We start from the raw sequence: 17,795 nt of genomic DNA on the forward strand, positions 1-17,795 counted from the left end.
TATAAATTTATAGATGCAAAGACCTGATTGACAAATAGTTGGTCTACAAAACAAACCTGTTTTGGAGAGCTAGATACGAATCCCTACAAGTCAAAAAGCTTGTTGTTGCTAGTTAGTAAAATCCATGCTGAAAGGCTTTAGTTGGGAGGCTATTTACCTTGATGTCTTCACATTGGAATGACACCAATAATCAGAGTAGGGAGTTCCCTGGCAGTCCAGTGGTTAGGACTCCATGCCTGAGTTCAGTTCCTGGTCCGGGAACTAAGATCCCTCAAGCCGCAGGATGCGGCCAATAAATAAATAAATTTTTTTTGAAAAAAGAGAATCAGAGTAATTGTGGGCCCGCTAAGAGCAGGGAATCAAGTCAACGTGATGTCATCTTTGTGTTAGTTTTATCACCACATAAAAGAGAAAGATGTTCTAAAGGTTGCAGTCCATTCAAAGAAGTATTTTTGGAAAAGAAAACAAAGTAAAAATATCCTACTGTGTAAAATGGAACAGAAAGAAATGCCACGTTATTTTTATTAAATATAGAATATTATCTAAGTCCTGTTGCATTTATGTTCTCCTTTTGCAGTCTTACATGTATATACCTCAAGAATCTTAAGAATATGCAACAATATAACCTACAAATTTAAGGTCCAGTAAAGAGTTTAAAAAGTAGTTCAAATATTACTGTATCAGAGGACAGAAACATTATAAACACATCATACACATTTTTCTCAAACATATTGTTGGATGTGTTTTCTATTAGTAGTACTACTAAGTACTGAAATACTAATTGCCACTGTTAATTAGTCCTATTGTGGTTTTGTTGAAACAATGGCATTTATGTAACAGGAAAGTAAATAATAAACAATAAGTAAACACCAATTTTTCATATTCTTACGTTAAAGTAGTAACTTTGTGGGTGTGTAATTATTATCTATTACATGACGCCTCCTGTCAGGTGTGGCTGTGTCCTGTCTAGACTCTCGAAGCCCACCAGCCCCGAGCCCTACCCAGGCCCGGAGGTAGGGATACCTCACCCCACCTCCACCCAACCCACACGCGCACAAGGCCCGCCCTCATGATAAATCCCACCCCCTGAACACTGGTGCTTATTTATCCCCACCTCCGCAGTGTCCAGGCTCCGCCCCTCGTGGCCCAGACAGTGCAGTCTCCGAGGAGGACTGGCCTCTTCCGATGTAGGTTGTCATGGTGGCGCCCAACCCGCCTTGCCTCCTCTTTTCCGGTCTCAGTCCGGTGTGGCAAAGCAAGCAGGCTGCCTTAGCCCTTTCAAGGCCTCTGTGTCATGGCGACGCCCCGACTCTCCTTCCGGCCACAGCCTATCATGGCGGTGCCCTGAGTAGCCACTTCCGGACCCAGACCCCTACATTGCCCTGGCTTTTCTCACTCCTGGCTGCCATGGCGGCGCCCAAGGTTTACCGGAAGTACAACATCGGAAGTGAGCCGTAGCCTCTGCCCTGAAGCGAGAGCGGCGCTGGGAAAGATGGCGGCAGCGGCGGCGGCGGCGGCGGCGGTGGGCAATGCGGTTCCTTGCGGGGCTCGGCCTTGCGGGGCCCAGCCCGCCGGGCAGCCCAAGCCCAGGCCGCTGCCGCGCACACTCCTTGCCGCCGGGACGGCGCTCATAGAGAGCGGCGACGAGCTGGTAGCGGCCGTGTGGCCGTACCGGCGGCTGGCGCTGCTGCGGCGCCTCACGGTGCTGCCGTTCGTGGGGCTGCTCTACCCAGCCTGGCTGGGTGCCGCGGCTGCCGGCTGCTGGGGCTGGGGCAGCAGCTGGACGCAGATCCCCGAGGCCGCGCTGCTTGTGCTCGCCACCATCTGCCTCGCGCACGCGCTCACCGTCCTCTCGGGGCATTGGTCCGTGCACGCGCACTGCGCGCTCACCTGCACCCCGGTAAGTGTGCGCACCCGAGACCGACCCTCGGCATGGTCCGGCCTCACCGCGGATCCCAGTTACTGAGTTTATGTCCGTCCCCATCCCAGCCGGGGCCTCCGCATCTGCTGGAGCCGGGTCCCTAGAGGCGCCCTCCACCCTTTTGCGCTAGCTAAATTCTGGCCCCGCTTCTGACTTGGCTGTGTAACCCTGGCGTAGGTTACTTCCCTTCTTTGGAATTCCCCTCTGGTGTGGTCATTTAGATTCGATAAGGTAATAACTGTAAAAAGCTTAGCGCAGGGACCGGCATATGTCACCATTTACTAGCTCCCATACTAGCGAGTACTCGGTTGTTTCTCCTGGAAACGGTCCTACCTTCTTTGTTGTCTGTCTCCTACCTTGTTGTTCGTAGTGTGAGGTTAGACCTGTGGGATGGGTTTCCCTGTCTGTGGAGCTTGCTTTGAGAACTGAGCATCAGTCCTGATGGCCAGTGCTCAGAGCCACCCATGTCCACCCCATGACGACCAAAATGAGCTTGAAATGCAGTTAATTGCAGTGTTTAAGAGGAGCAGTGGGTGTTTGTGAGCAAGTGACTTAGCTGCTCGGAGTCTCTTTATGTCTGTCTGCAAGGGTGATGGTAAAGAGGTAATGATGAGGTGATGGTAATGATGCCCTCAGAATACAACAGCGAGGTAGTGCATGTGGTCCTTAGTCGTGAGATCTGGATGAATGAGAGCTGCCCTGGGTTAGCAGTTGATATCAGTGACTATGCCACTGCCCTCTGGGCTGGCCTCAGATGACACCAGTAGGTTATGGAGCCATGGGCACTGAGGTCAGCCTCCCCTCTGATCCCACACAGGTTTGTTAAAAGAAGAGAAAAAAGGAACAGCACCCAGGGCTGCAGAAAGAGAAAGAGAAACCACATCACCACCCTCCCTCACCCCTCTTTGACTCTAAGTGTGGACTGAATTCTCTTTCTCTTTTGAGAAAGTGAAATCTCTCTTATCCCAGGGGAGAGACTCAAACTTCTCAAACTTCTGGGGTTGGTAGCTTCAAGTCAGTACAATGAAGGACCCCAGTGAGGGACAAAAGAATGGAGGGAAGTTGGGGGGTAACACCCCCAAACTTCCAGCTGCCTATTGGCCTGCAGCTGAAAAGTGTGACTATTAACTTTCTCTCCAGGGATGGAGAAGAAAGAAGAACTAAGCAGCTGTGGGGTTAGGACAGGCAGATCTGGGTTTGCATCAGAGATCTCAGACAGGGGTGCTTCTTCTCTCTGGGTTTCAGCTTCCCCTTGTGTAAAGTGAGAACTGTAACACCTACCTCAGGGTGCCGTTGTAAGAAGAAACAGCTGAACTCTGCAAAGCACCCGGCGTGTGGCTGGCCGCATGTAGTGCTTTGCACTTTTCTACAGCGTTTCCTGAGTTCATAGTTTTGTCTTTTGTTGTTATTTTTGCCTGCTTTGGGGCCTGTGAACTTCTGGAGAGGCAGGGCCTTGTTTCTCAGGGTCACTGCCATGTCCCCCAACACCCCCCCCCCAAAAAAAAAAACCCAAAAAACATGGCAACACAGGTTCTGGTGGAGCAGACGTGGGATGGATGCAGCTCACAGGATTCAGGGAGTGCCAGTGCAGTTCCATTCAGTGCCTCCGTGTCTTAGGTGCTGCAGAAAGAACAAAACAGACAAAACACATTGTTTTCATGGTGTTAGTGGGGGAGATAGAACTCAGCAGTCGATGCTAAAGAGAGAAAACCAGGATAAGGATTTTGTGAGGGATCTTTGGATGGAGTATCCAGGGGCAGCATCCTGAGAAGGTGACATTTGAGCGCAGGCCTGAAGCCAGCTGTGTGACCATGCATTCCAGGCAGAGAAAACAGCACGTGCCCTTAGCTGAGGCAAGGATGAGCCTCATCATCCCTTGTCACTCGAGGACACAGCGAGAATAGTAAGGGGGACGGGGGGCGGAGGGGGAGCAGCAGGGCAGGTGGGCTGTAACAGGCCTTGGCTCACGTGGACTGAGAGGGTACCTCACGCCGGGCAGCATTCTTCCTGTTTGAGTTCACCTTCGTCAGCAGAGCTCTGTGCGCTGAGCGCTGTTCATGACCCTGGCTTTATAATATGGGCGGGACCAGAGGCCCAGTGAAGTGCTGTCCCTTGTCCCAGTGACAGACTGGGGAGTGGCCAGTCAGCACCCAGAGCCCAGTGGCATGTTCCAGAGCATGTCCACAGAGCTGCGGCACCTGTGACCTCCCCAGTGGAAGCCGCGGAGCTGGGGCTTGAGAAGGGCTCAGCGGCAGCACTTTGCCTCTCACAGGAGTTCGACCCCAGCAAAGCAACCTTCGTGAAGGTGGTGCCGACTCCCAACAACGGCTCCACTGAGCTCGTAGCCCTGCACCGTGATGAGGTAGGGACCACCTGCTCCAGCATGGGTTTGGATGGGATCCCCAGGCCCTGACATTCCCAGATCAGGGGCCTCTGCGACAGACACACCTCCCACAGGGCGAAGATGGCCAGGAGGTGCTGTCCTTTGAATTCCAGAAGATCAAGTATTCCTACGATGCTCTGGAGAAGAAGCGTTTCCTCCCTGTGGCCTTTCCTGTGGGAAACCTGTTCTCATTCTACCAGAGCAACAGAGGGTTCCAGGAGGACTCGGAGATCCGTGCAGCCGAGAAGAAGTTTGGGAGCAACAGGTGAGTCCCAGCGTCCCAAGCATCGCCCCTGCTGAGACAGGACTGGGCCTCTGCCTGTGGTTACCAGCCCGGGTCTCTATCCCAGCTAGTGGCTCCTTCCCCACTTGTATATGCCCTGTGGTTTGGAGGAATCCACCTTTTCAACAAAACGTCCCAGGTGGACGTGGCGGGCACCCTCTGAGAAACGTGTTCTAGTCTAGTCTCCCTCAGACTTGCCTGCTGATAGGAACCCCCTGGAGGGCCCACAGCTTGGAGCCTGGCCCAGGACTGTTCATCCTTGTCTTGTGTTTGTAACTTGTGTTCTCTTCTTTATTTTAAATTTTTTTTATAAATGTATATTCTTGTCATTTTTCTTATACATATCCCAGTGCTTCATGAGTGGCGATAAAAAAAGATGGTGGTGAGCAGGATAGCTCTTGTTTGTACCAGATGGAATGCAGATGCTCTGTCAGCACTTTCTCCTTTAACCTTCACCAAAACCACCAGTGTTGACGGGAGCTGGGAGGGGTCAGAGCTGGGCTTCAGAGCCCCCATCCTGGCCATGGTGATAATTGTTCCTGACTCAAAAACGCTCAGAATCTCTAGGAAATTATTTCTTGACATAGTTGCTTTTCAAAAAATTACAAATACGTTACTGCAACCAGCGATCTAGTAGGAAGGTTTATAGGAAACATTTACTGATCCTCCCCTACCCAAGCCAGGTCAACCATGGTGGCAGCCTGGGATGTCCACTTTCACACCGTCCTTGCTTACGCAAAGGTACCCTACACAGTCCAGGGTGGGGCTCAGTTTTTATTGCAATGCAGCCACTGTGCAGTTTCTTTTTCTCAAATCCCATGTCCTGGATATCACTCCAGTTCTTCAGGGCAAAACAAGGACAGCCATAGTGGACCTGGCTGGTCCCATGGCCAGACAGGGCCACCACACAGAGCGCTGTAGAGCACACTTTTCGGCCCTGCTTCTCAAATTCCAGGGCTTTTATTTAGGGAGTCTTTGGAACATCCCAGCTCAGGCGCCCCCTCTCCATAGTGGGGTGGGGCTCAGGCACTGTATTTCAGGCCCCAGGGGACTCCACAGCACCTAGCTGCCGGGCCTCCTCTGTGCAGCTTCAGGGCTCCCGTCCCACGGTCAGCCATTCCTCTCCCCCTGCCTTGTCACCCACCCAGATGATAGGTTCTCGTCTTGCACCAGTCCCGCTCAGGGGGGCGGCTGCCTGAAGAGCCCAGTGCTGATTCAGAAGCTTCATCTGGGCTCTGCAGAGCAGAGGGCTGGGGGCAGTCAGCGCACCTGCTTCAGTGTCACATGGTCAAGGAGAGCCGTAGTTGAGCATCCCAATGTCTGGAAGCTCACCATTGCCTCTAGTTGCCCAGGGAGCCCTTCCGTGCCCGGAAGTGGAGGTGTTCAGGGGTGGGGCCCCTGGGGCTTCCCACCAGGAACAGGGCGTGGCATCTGGTCTCTTTCAGGGCCGAGATGGTGGTGCCTGACTTCTCAGAGCTGTTCAAGGAGAGAGCCACCGCACCCTTCTTTGTGTTCCAGGTAAAGCAGCAGCTCTGGTCCTTCTCCCCACCCTGTTCCTTCGGGCTTTCACAGTCCGCCTCCAAACGTGAAAACCTCTTCCTGTCCTCGTGGTCAGAGCCTGTGGGCACAATGGCCCTCGTGTGCCATCCAGTCCTCCGGAGGCATTCTCCCTGCGTTCCCAGGAACAGACAGGCCCGTGTCCCATAGGTGTTCTGCGTGGGACTCTGGTGTCTGGACGAGTACTGGTACTACAGTGTCTTCACACTCTCCATGCTGGTGGCCTTCGAGGCCTCCCTGGTGCAGCAGCAGATGCGGAACATGTCAGAGATCCGGAAGATGGGCAACAAGCCCCACATGATCCAGGTATGGCCAGTAGCGTGACGGGTGGGTAGGAGGGTCCCTGTGGTCTTGGGGTGGGCGAGGCATGGGCATATCCCCAGAGCTGACGGAACCCCACCCCCTCCCAGGTCTACCGGAGCCGAAAGTGGAGGCCCGTTGCCAGCAATGAGATTGTTCCCGGGGACATCGTCTCAATCGGTGAGGCCCAGTTCTGCTCCTTCCCGGTGGGAGCCCAGGCCTCAGGCTCTGTCCAACCCTCCTGCCCCTGCCCTGCAGGCCGCTCCCCACAGGAGAACCTGGTGCCATGCGACGTGCTGCTGTTGCGGGGCCGCTGCATCGTGGACGAGGCCATGCTCACTGGGGAGTCGGTGCCCCAGATGAAGGTGCTGGGTCAGGAGTGGAGGGAGGGGGGTCCTCAGGCGCGTCACTGTCCCATCCATTGAGGAGGACACAGGCCAGGGGAGGGCTGGTGGCTGGGCCAGGAGACTGGAGGAGGCATAGCATCTGGATGGAGACCCTGGGTTTCCTGGCAGGTCAGTGCCCTGGACTAAGGGGAGCCAGGTGGTGATGAGGAGAGGGAAGGAGATGAGAGGCCAGGAGCATCGGTGGGGTGTCAGGCACCCTGGGATCTCAGGCTGAGGTGGGATGACAGAAACCGGGAAGCTGTGAATCCGGGGTGAGGCCAGGTACAGGGTTACAGGGAGTCTATGCTGCACATGAAGGTGGAAAGACAGGGTGGAGCCCCCGCCCCTGTGAGGTGCACCGGCTTGGATGGGGAGCCCTGTGAGGGTCAGGCAGGTTCCTCCCAGCCCCAGGGTCCGACTCTCCAGCCTGGGGATGGAGAAGGAGGCCAAGGTAGGACTAGCCATTGACTTTCCTGTCGTCCCCAGGAACCCATCGAAGACCTCAGCCCCAACCGAGTACTGGACCTCCAGGCCGACTCCCGGCTCCACGTCATCTTTGGGGGCACCAAGGTGGTGCAGCACATCCCTCCCCAGAAAGCCACCACAGGCCTGAAGCGTAGGTGCCTCAGGGGTGTCTGGGGGTGTCCTAGCCCTGCCACCCCCAAACCCTCAAAGTCTGCTTGGCTCTGAGAGAGTCGGGATGAGCAGACATGAATGACGCTGGTCCTTTTTCTCCCCAGCGGTGGACAGTGGGTGTGTGGCCTACGTCCTGAGGACCGGATTCAACACATCCCAGGTGTGGCACCTTGCCCAGTTCTGAGGAGGGTGGTCCCTGGGGCGTATGGTGGACAGCTGAGATGGCAACTCTTTCAGACCCCAGAACATCCACCCCATAGGCTCACTCTGATACCAGGTACTGGGCTGGGGGCCAGAGTGCTGAGACAAGCCCCAGACTAGGCCTGCTTTCCCCGGCTGGGGTTCTGCCTCACAGACAGTAGACTGATTTTGGTCCCGCACACTTGGGAATCACAGTCTGGGCCATAAACTTTTCACTAAAGTGGCGTGAGGATTCCTTGGTAGAGACGATGGTCAGATCTCCTTCCAGAAAATTCATCCCTCCGCCCCAATCTCAGCCACTTCCTTCCCTGACCCCGAGTCTTCAGTCACTGGTCTCCGTAACTCTGTAGCTGTTGGCTGAGTTGCAGCCACCCACATAGCTGTGCAGTTCCTGGAACAGCTGTGTTGTCAGCTGTGGCGCTCAGTCAGCCCAGGCAGGCACTCCCCAGCAGCAGAGAGAACCTGGCCCTGGTGCTTTTAGGCAGGAAAGGCCGCCACCCTCCCAGGGAAGATCTCTGTCCCTCCGTCCCTCTAGGGCAAGCTGCTGCGCACGATCCTCTTTGGGGTCAAGAGGGTGACAGCGAACAACCTGGAGACCTTCATCTTCATCCTCTTCCTCCTGGTCTTTGCCATTGCGGCAGCCGCCTACGTATGGATCGAAGGTAAGCACTGTGACCACTCCCCTCCACCCCCCCATCTGCTGGACCCCGCGCCCCTGGCCCCCAGGCTGGCAGGCCCTGTCTTCGCAGGTACCAAGGACCCCAGCCGGAACCGCTACAAGCTATTTCTGGAATGCACGCTGATCCTCACTTCTGTCGTGCCCCCCGAGCTGCCCATTGAGCTGTCTCTGGCCGTCAACACTTCCCTCATTGCTCTGGCCAAGCTCTGTGAGTCTCTGGGGCAGGGACATGGTGCCGAGTGGGCTGGGGCCCGGCAGCACCCCTGACACTGGCTCCCACCACCCAGACATGTACTGCACGGAGCCCTTCCGGATCCCCTTCGCCGGCAAGGTGGAGGTGTGCTGCTTTGACAAGACAGGGACCTTGACCAGCGACAGCCTGGTGGTGCGCGGTGTGGCCGGGCTCCGGTGAGTGTGGGGAGTCTGGATCGTGAGGCGCCGAGCCGGGGGCGTTCTGGGAACTCAAGGGACAGACAGCTGCCCAGCCCAAGCCTTCGAAGTGAGGGCCTGTCACAGGCCCTACCACAGAGGTCCATTCTAGGGGGCCCCCAAGCATTCTTCAGTGTGAGTGACAGTGGCAGGGGGCTCAGCTTGGGCTCCAGGCAGCCATGTGACCTCTGGGGGCATTCATGAGATGCGTGCAGGTGTCGCAGGGACCAAGACAATACCCTGCGGCCCCCCACTGTGACCAGCAATTCCCAGGGGGTCCCTCTACCCAGTCACCTCCACCCTGGTAACCAGCTATTCTTCCTCCTTGCAGAGATGGGAAGGAGGTGACCCCTGTGTCCAACATCCCCATAGAAACACACCGGGCTCTGGCCTCATGCCATTCTCTCATGCAGCTGGATGACGGCACCCTTGTGGGTGACCCGCTTGAGAAAGCCATGCTGACGGCCGTAGACTGGACACTGACCAAAGGTGAGGGGCTGGAGCCTCGGCCATACCGCAGCTCTTACGTCCCCGGGCGGGCGGGGTGTGCCTCTCAGGCACCTGTGTGTTCAACTCAGGCAGGTGCGTGGGCACAGGCTCACTTCTGACCTGGGGCAGGGTCCTCCATACCCAGATCTGCCAGCTCGGACCCCTCCCAGAGCCAGGAGTTCCTGCAGGCCCCGGGTCTGGAGATGGGGGGAGGAAGGGGATGGAGGGAGGAAGGGCACGGAGGGGGCAGGTGGGGGCTTGGCTGCCTCTTTGGAGCGAAGGCCCTCAGGACTCGTACTTATTTGTTTCCAGATGAGAAAGTATTCCCCCGAAGTATTAAAACTCAGGGGCTGAAAATTCACCAGCGCTTTCATTTTGCCAGTGCCCTAAAGCGAATGTCCGTGCTCGCCTCCTACGAGAAGCTTGGCTCCACCGATCTCTGCTACATCGCGGCTGTGAAGGGGGCCCCTGAAACCCTGCACTCCATGGTGAGCCAGGCCCGGCCCAGGGTGGGGAGGGGGGTGCGGGGCGGTTGGTGACATCCCCCTGCGTTCCCTGCAGTTCGCCCAGTGCCCACCTGACTACCACCACATCCACACGGAGATTTCCCGGGAAGGAGCCCGTGTCCTGGCGCTGGGGTATAAGGAGCTGGGGCACCTCACTCACCAGCAGGTAAGGGCCCAAGCCCCCCCGCCTACCGGCCCCTTGTCCACATCACCTTCTGTCCCCTGTGACCCATTTCCCCTGTGAAATGGGCACAATTTCATCTTCCTCCTCCCTGGTCTCTACCTTTGGAGGCCCCAGGTGGGCACTCAGTCCTCACTTTGTTCTCCTCCCCTGCATGCCCCATTCCCCACGGACCCCATCCCACCCCAGAGCCCAGGGCTGCTCCCTAGAGAGCACACCCAGGTCTCACCTCCTATCCTCACATCCACGGGTTCTCTCACACCCCCTTGGGGAACACCCTGGGGCACCTTGGGTTCCCTGTCTCCAGCCCAGCTCCACCCCTGCCTTGCCCAACCACCTGGTCACTGCATGATCTTGGGGTATCCCCAGCCCTTGGTCACCCCCCACATCCCATTGGCTGTAGGCCCTCCTCCCACCTCCAGTACCAATGCTGCTCCTTTACCAGCTTCCACCTTGGCCCTCATCCAAGTGGCTTTCATCTGCTTGCACCCAGTGGCCATGAGATCCTTCCAGAATGCACACCAGGTCACACCTCTGTTCAGAGCCTCGTTCAAGGCCCGTTCCTGAGCCTAGTTACAGACCTTTCAGAGCCACCCGGCTCTGTGCCACCCCACGACCCTCTCTGCCCCATTCCCCTGGCTTCATCTCTCTTGTGGTACTCAGTGCTCCGATTTCTGTGACTTTCTTTATTACATGTCTTCTCCAGTAGAAGGCAAGCTCCGTGAGGGCAGAGATCTTTTAGTTTCTGATACAAGATAGAGCGGGAGCTCTTGCTCGGTGGTTATCAAAGGAGAGTCCCAACTTTCCTGTCCTAGAAGATGAAATACAGGGACTTTGTGTCACGCTGTTGTCTATGGTAGCGGGTAGAGGCACCATTGCGGGGCCAGGGCCACCCAGCCACTGCTGAGCCCCTCTACCACCAGGGCGCCTCTCACCCTCCCCACACCTCTCACCTTCTGACCCTCCAGTGTCCCTCCTGCAAGGATGGGGCCTTCTCTGACCTCTCCCCACCCAGCGTGTTGTCAGAGCTTGGGAAATGGGGGAGGGGGAGAGACAAGTCATGAGAGCACTGCTGTGTCCATCCACAGGCCCGGGAGCTCAAGCGGGAGGCCCTGGAGTGCAACCTGAAGTTCGTCGGCTTCATTGTGGTCTCCTGCCCACTCAAGGCTGACTCCAAGGCCGTGATCCGCGAGATCCAGAACGCCTCCCATCGGGTACAGCCACTGGACCCCTCCCTACCAGGCCCCATGGGTGGGCAGTCTTGGCTACTCCTTACAGAGAGGGAGACATGACAGTAGAGGACAGTTCCATCCTCAGTGGGGCATTCAGCGGTGGGTATCTGGGTCTTGGAAGCAAAGGTTCCATGGCTTTTGGTTGAGCTCCACCATGGCTTGGACACTCATGCTATCCCTCATGCCTGAGGGTGCTCTGGGACTCAATCTGTGCCCATCTTTCTCACATCACTTTCTCAGGCCCCCAGCATCACTGGGAGGTGAGGGCTATTCCCCCCACTCCGCCCCATCTTAGGAAAAAGCTGAGGCTGGGTTGGAGGATGTGGAGACAACACCCAGACAGGCTGTGTGTGTCCCAGTGGCTTTTCTCTGTCAGTCTTGGTGGTTTGTGTATTCTAGTTCAGGACTCAGTTTAGGGTGTGGGAGGCGAGCCTGGCAGTGTCAGAGGGGAGTGACATGATTAGTCCTCACCTGGCCTCAGCAGTCAAGGCCCATCTTGCCGTCACCAGGCTCTAAGCCAGAAGGCTAGAGCTTGTGTCATACCACCCCCAATCTCTTGCCTGGAGCATCTACCAAGCCAAGAGGGTCCACACCAAGGGCTGGCTCTTAGTTTGTGTTGCAAATAAAGGCTAGGGTGTTCTCAGAAGGACACACATACACGTATCATTCGCAGAAAACTTCACCAGCTGAGGCAGGTTGAGGCTCTTGGAAGCCCAGTACCCATTAGGGGGCCAAGCGCTTCCTCTATGGCTGTCCTCAGAAGGGACTTGGCCCCCAGGTCTCCAGGCTGGAGTTCTGATGCCCTGAGCCCTGCTCCACTGAGCCTCCGCCCTCTCCCCAGGTGGTCATGATCACAGGTGACAACCCGCTCACTGCCTGCCACGTGGCTCAGGAGCTGCACTTCATTGAAAAGGCTCACACGCTGATCCTGCAGCCTCCCACGGAGAAAGGTGAGGCCCCATGTGGTCGTGGGCTGGGGGGACCTTGAGTCCAAGAACAGCTCCCGCCCGGTGGCTCACCTCTGTGCCAGGCCTGAGTGAGCACGCCCAGCGTCATCCAGTACCCGTGACACAGGCCTGCGGATCACAGCCCTGCCCCGTGTGCACGTTTGGGCTGTCTGGCCGGGGAGCTCCACCCGACCTGTGCGACAGCGTGCAGGCGGTCACCGGCTCTGGGGCCAGCAACACCTTCCAATCCTAAGGCGGTTGGTTGTTGTCACACCAGCCCACGTTTCATAGCCTCCCACCCGCCTTGGGCCTGGCTGGCTGCCTGTGCGTGGCGAGTGCTCCCCTCGAGCACCGGGACTGCCGGTGCTCGTGTTTGGTGTGGCCAGAACCTGGGGCCGAGGGCTTGGTTTGCATTCGTCAGACTCTTTGCCCCACATGGGAAGGCTTGCCGTTCCCACACCACATAGGAGGAAGCCAACCAGGTCAGCTGTTGGGGCCCCTGCTCTGTAGACAAGGAGACAGAGAAGTGAATCCATCCACCTGGATCATTGGGAAACACTGTGACTAAGGATTTGAACTCAGATGTCCTGGTTCCAGAACTCATGGTCTCTGGCCTCTCCTGAGTAACCAAATTGGTTGCAAGTGGTGCCTGTGAATCAGAAAAGTCAAGGGACGAATCCAGCCCCAGCACCTCTGGCTGGTGGCGTGGAGTCTGTCAGATGCCGTAGGACAGCACCCGGTGCAGGGCCTGGCTTGGGAGCAACATGCACCAGTGATGTCACTGGGCTGCAGGCCAGAGGAGGGTGCTGGTATGGCCCGGCCAAGAGGGCTTCCAGAACCTCCCAGCCCTTCTCTCCGTGTGTGCTGTTGAGCCCAGGTCTCTGTCCCAGTCCCAGGCACTGGGCTCTTCCAGAGCCTGGGGATCGTAGGCAGGTGGCCCAGAGGTGGCTGCCAAGACTGTTGAGGAGCAAGTGAAGCTGCTCTAACAGAACAGCCGCAACAGGAGCCAGGAGGAGATTATTTTCCTTTCAAGCTCTGACAGCTCAGGGCCAGCCGTCCAGTGCTGAGAGGGCTGGTGGGCTGCCCTCAGCTGTCCTCGGTGCTCAGCACCCACACCTAGACCAACCAGCTAGAAAGGGGAAGTGGATAGCAAGCAGTGTCTGGCCTGAGGAAGTGATTCGGGGTGCCCTGGCCCTAGGAGAGCAGAGTTTCAGGCAGGCCCCCAGGGTTGAGGGGAGGGGCGCGTCTGAGGTCAGGCTGCCTGGGTTTGAATCTGGCCCATCACATGATCTCAGGCCAGTAGCTTAGGCCCTGGGTTTTCAGATCCTTTGTATTGGAGGTTTCTGTGCACGGTCTCTGTGGGGTGCCTAGTGTCTGGGGTACAGGTTGGTATGGACCTGGGGTGGGGGCCAAGAAGGTGCTCCAGAGAGGAGAGGCTAGGACTGCATACGTGGGGTCCAAGTGAGAGGGTCCACCTGAGCAGCTGAGCCCCATCCCTGACCCTGGCACTGGCCCTGCAGGTCGACCGTGTGAGTGGCATTCCATCGACGGCAGCATCATGCTGCCCCTGGCCCAGGGCTCCCCGAAGGCACTGGCCCTGGATCACGCACTGTGCCTCACGGGCGATGGCCTGGCCCACCTGCAGGCCGAGGACCCCCAGCTGCTGCTTCGCCTCATCCCACACGTGCAAGTGTTCGCCCGAGTGGCCCCCAAACAGAAGGTGGGTACGGGGTGGCGGAGGGCAGGCGGGGCCCTGGGGAGGGCGCGCAGCCCTCACTCAGTCCGTCTCTCCCCAAACAGGAGTTTGTCATCACCAGCCTGAAGGAGCTGGGCTACGTGACCCTCATGTGTGGGGATGGCACCAATGACGTGGGTGCCCTGAAGCACGCTGATGTGGGTGAGCCCCTGGGGTTGGGGGCTGTTCTGCCAACACCAGCTTACCATCAGGGACGCGCCACTGAGCAAGTTCTGTGAGGAAGCAGTAGTGAAGGGACGGGGCAGGGACTGGTGGGATTGGGGATCTGAAGGGCTCCAAGGCCAGGAAGAGATCCAAGTGTCTGAGGAAAAGTGTGGCGGAGACCACCAGGAACCTCTAGTGAGGGTCCAGGGCAGCTCCATGGGGCAGACATGACTTGATTTTCTCAGGCCCCCAGGCACTGTATGGGCTCCAAGGGCCAAGGCCAGAGGCCAGGGAGAGTTTATAGCCTCGGATCTGTGTCAACAGAACATAGATGTCAAGTTGATGTTTAAAGACCAATTTAACCTAGTTTCAGTGCTTTACAAATATTCATTTGGTTTATCAACTACGATGTTTATGACACATCATTTACCTCGTTATGATTCTTGGCAATAAACTTCTTTGGAAATCAGTTAGTTTTGACCTACATAGCGTTATATACTTTATTTGGGTATTGTTTTTTTGTTGTCCTTAAGTAGTTTGTAGAAAGTAAGATAGATGCTCTCTTGAGGCGCTCCTTGGGGTGAGTGATCAGGTAAAGTGGGGAGGTTTGGCCCCGGGATTAGCTGTGTTGAACAGACACTCCGTGCTCTGTCCCTCTGGCTTCTGACACACACTCCCACCAGGTGTGGCCCTCCTGGCCAATGCCCCTGAGCGGATCATCGAGCGGCGGCGACGGCCCCGGGACAGCCCCGTCCTGAGCAACAGTGGAGTTAGGGCCACCTCCAGGGCAGCCAAGCAGAGGTCGGGGCTCCCACCCTCTGAGGAGCAGCTGGCCTCCCAGCGGGTAAGTCTCAGAAGGGGGGCACCAGCACCCCCTTGTTGTCAGGTCTCACCCGTTGCTACCTGCCTCATAGGACCGCCTGAGTCAGGTGCTTCGGGACCTCGAGGACGAGAGCATGCCCATCGTGAAGCTGGGGGATGCCAGCATCGCTGCGCCCTTCACCTCCAAACTCTCTTCCATCCAGTGCAGTGAGTCCTGCTGCCGTGATCCTCCCCTACCCCATCCCTAGGCCCATCCTGCCTGGCACCCACGCCCACGCCTGCCTTCCCCCGCAGTTTGCCACGTGATCAAGCAGGGCCGCTGCACACTGGTGACCACACTGCAGATGTTCAAGATCTTGGCGCTCAATGCCCTCATCCTGGCCTACAGCCAGAGTGTCCTATACTTGGAGGGTGTCAAGTTCAGTGACTTCCAGGCCACACTGCAGGGGCTGCTCCTGGCTGGCTGTTTCCTCTTCATCTCCCGCTCCAAGGTGGGCCAGGACCCTGAGCAAAGCAGGGGCTCCCATCCCAGCCCAAGGGTGCCCTCTGCTTCTCTAAGCCATGGTTCTTGCCCCAGAGGTGCCGGAAGGCTTCTCGGATTGATGGCTGGTGACGCTTGGGCCAGCCAGGGCAGGCTGTTAAAGGTGCCACCACATGTCTGTTTTATCCTCACAGCAGCCCTTGGGATGGGAACTCTCATCCCCAAGTTACAGATGGGGATCACGGGGCAGGGCGGGTGCCCACTGAGGCTCTTCAGAGTGCCGCTGCTCAGGCCCAGCACTGTCCACAGGCTGGGGTCTCAGGTGGGCCACACCATTGAGACAGATGGGAAAACGATTATCAAGAGCACTCAGTACGCAGTGCTGAGAAAAACACCAAGTAGGTCACACAGGCTGTGGGGAATGGCCTCAGGGTCGGTCAGGGAGGTCTGTGTAATGCTGACATTGAGGCCAACGCATAAAGAACAAGAGAACCAGCGAGGAACTAGGCACAAAGGCCGCAGATGGTCATGGGCTGATGCGAGGAGGCCCTGGTGGCCAGAGGGGGTGGGAGGTGGTCTGGGTTGATCATACATGCCCCATGAGCAACAGGGAGGGCTTTAAGTTTATTCTAGAGCGGGGGCGGGGTGGATCTTAAGACCCCTATGGCTGGGCATTGAGCAAGGCAGGGGTGGCATCTGGACTGAGGGGATGCGGGGTGGACAGGGCTCTGGGGACTAGTGCTGACCTGTAAACCCCAGAATTTGGTGACTGCTTTCTGCACAAGGCCTGCCAGGAAGCAGGGTAGGTGGGTGACCCCAGGGCGAGCCTGGGCCCTGACCCCCACTCTGCCCCTGCAGCCCCTCAAGACCCTCTCCCGAGAGCGGCCCCTGCCCAACATCTTCAACTTATACACCATCCTCACTGTCATGCTCCAGTTCTGCGTGCACTTCATGAGTCTCGTCTACCTGTACAGCGAGGCCCAGGCCCGGAGCCCTGAGAAGTGAGTGCACTCCCAGCCTGGGGGTGGACAGGGTGCTCCCAGAGGAGGCAGCATCCCTCCGGTTGGGGGGTGGCAGGAGAAACATGCAGACGTTGGCCTGGGGTGACCAGGGCCAGGCCAGCAGAGTCCACCAGGCAGAGTCCTGGTTCCGCGGGGAGCAGCAGGAATCATGAAGGGGCCCTGACCCCCATGTGTCCCTGAAGGCAGGAGCAATTTGTGGACCTGTACAAAGAATTTGAGCCAAGCCTAGTCAACAGCACAGTGTACATCATGGCCATGGCCATGCAGATGGCCACCTTCGCCATTAACTACAAGGTGAGGCCCAGCCCCTGCCCGCGCACACCCTGCCCACCCTCTGGGCTGCCACGACACACAGCTGCCCATCTGCCTATCCCCACAGGGCCCACCCTTCATGGAGAGCCTGCCTGAGAACCGGCCTCTGGTGTGGAGCCTAGCCGTGTCACTCCTGGCCATCGTGGGCCTGCTCCTTGGTTCCTCACCTGAGTTCAACAGCCAGTTTGGACTCGTGGACATCCCTGTGGAGGTGAGGGGCCCTGTAGACGCGGTCCCAGGACTTGGCCTGGACCTGTCTGCAGGCAGCTGACTCACCAGCACTCCCTGTCCCACAGTTCAAGCTGGTCATCGCCCAGGTCCTACTCCTGGACTTCTGCTTGGCACTCCTGGTCGACCGCGTCCTGCAGTTCTTCCTGGGGACCCCAAAGTTGAAAGTGCCTTCCTGAGATGGCAGTGCTGGCACCTACTGCCCACTCTGCTGCCGCTGGGCAGGAGCCCCGCGAGGGCCCCAGGAGGGAACACTGCCCCCACGGTGAGGCTGACCTGGCCTTGCCCACCAAGACTGAGCTGGGACACCCCCACCCCACCCCCTACGGCTGTCTGAGGCCTGGCTGGCGGAACCAGCCCTGGGCCAGTGTCTTTGGTAAATAAAGCAGCATCAGTGATTTGAAGAAGCCTTGCCTCTGTCTCTGCACCGCAGAAGGGGTCGCTGGGGGCTGGGTGGTCCCCAAGGAAGGTCCTGGCACCCTCCTCATGGACTGTGTGAGGTTCTAACCTCCCTCTGCAACACATTCAGCACTTGGACAGGCCAAGCTCGGAACCCAGAGAGCTCTGCATATTTCATAGTTTTGCAAGTGCCCCCATGTTTCTGTGGTCTCGCAGCTTCACATTTTGACACCTCAGGCACTGAAGGGAGTTTTGAGATCGATGCCATTCTTCCCGTTTCAATAATATGCAAAATACCAGCATGCCTTCCTCTCATAGTGTCAGATATGAGGAAGTTCAATCCAAATCATTACGAATACTGACTCGGGTCACACTCGGGATTCTGCACCACACAGGTCATAGCCAGGGTCTGACCTGCAGCCTGGCTCTCATACTGTTACTGTCCTTCCTCTCAAAAGGTGCTCGCTCACTACAGCTCAGGAACTGTACAATAGATAGGCA

General features: G+C 57.3%; 1 protein-coding gene across 1 annotated transcript; it reads left to right on the plus strand.

Annotated features, from left to right (window-relative positions):
* The first annotated feature begins 1,484 nt into the window (after positions 1-1,484).
* Positions 1,485-17,295, plus strand: ATP13A1 (ATPase 13A1). The gene is made up of 26 exons (XM_060007961.1): positions 1,485-1,900; positions 4,194-4,283; positions 4,379-4,569; positions 6,033-6,105; positions 6,295-6,450; positions 6,555-6,624; positions 6,703-6,809; positions 7,317-7,446; positions 7,571-7,626; positions 8,203-8,329; positions 8,417-8,554; positions 8,634-8,754; positions 9,107-9,264; positions 9,577-9,752; positions 9,826-9,936; positions 11,040-11,165; positions 12,025-12,133; positions 13,651-13,850; positions 13,931-14,027; positions 14,714-14,874; positions 14,945-15,059; positions 15,147-15,343; positions 16,192-16,334; positions 16,538-16,649; positions 16,735-16,878; positions 16,964-17,295. Exons 1-26 carry the CDS (start codon positions 1,493-1,495, stop codon positions 17,072-17,074), a joined length of 3,627 nt encoding a protein of 1,208 aa, XP_059863944.1. The 5' UTR covers positions 1,485-1,492; the 3' UTR covers positions 17,075-17,295.
* The last annotated feature ends 500 nt before the right edge of the window (positions 17,296-17,795 follow it).

This window comes from Delphinus delphis, chromosome 3 (genome assembly GCF_949987515.2).
Source record: "Delphinus delphis chromosome 3, mDelDel1.2, whole genome shotgun sequence".
NCBI classification, from domain to species: domain Eukaryota; kingdom Metazoa; phylum Chordata; class Mammalia; order Artiodactyla; family Delphinidae; genus Delphinus; species Delphinus delphis.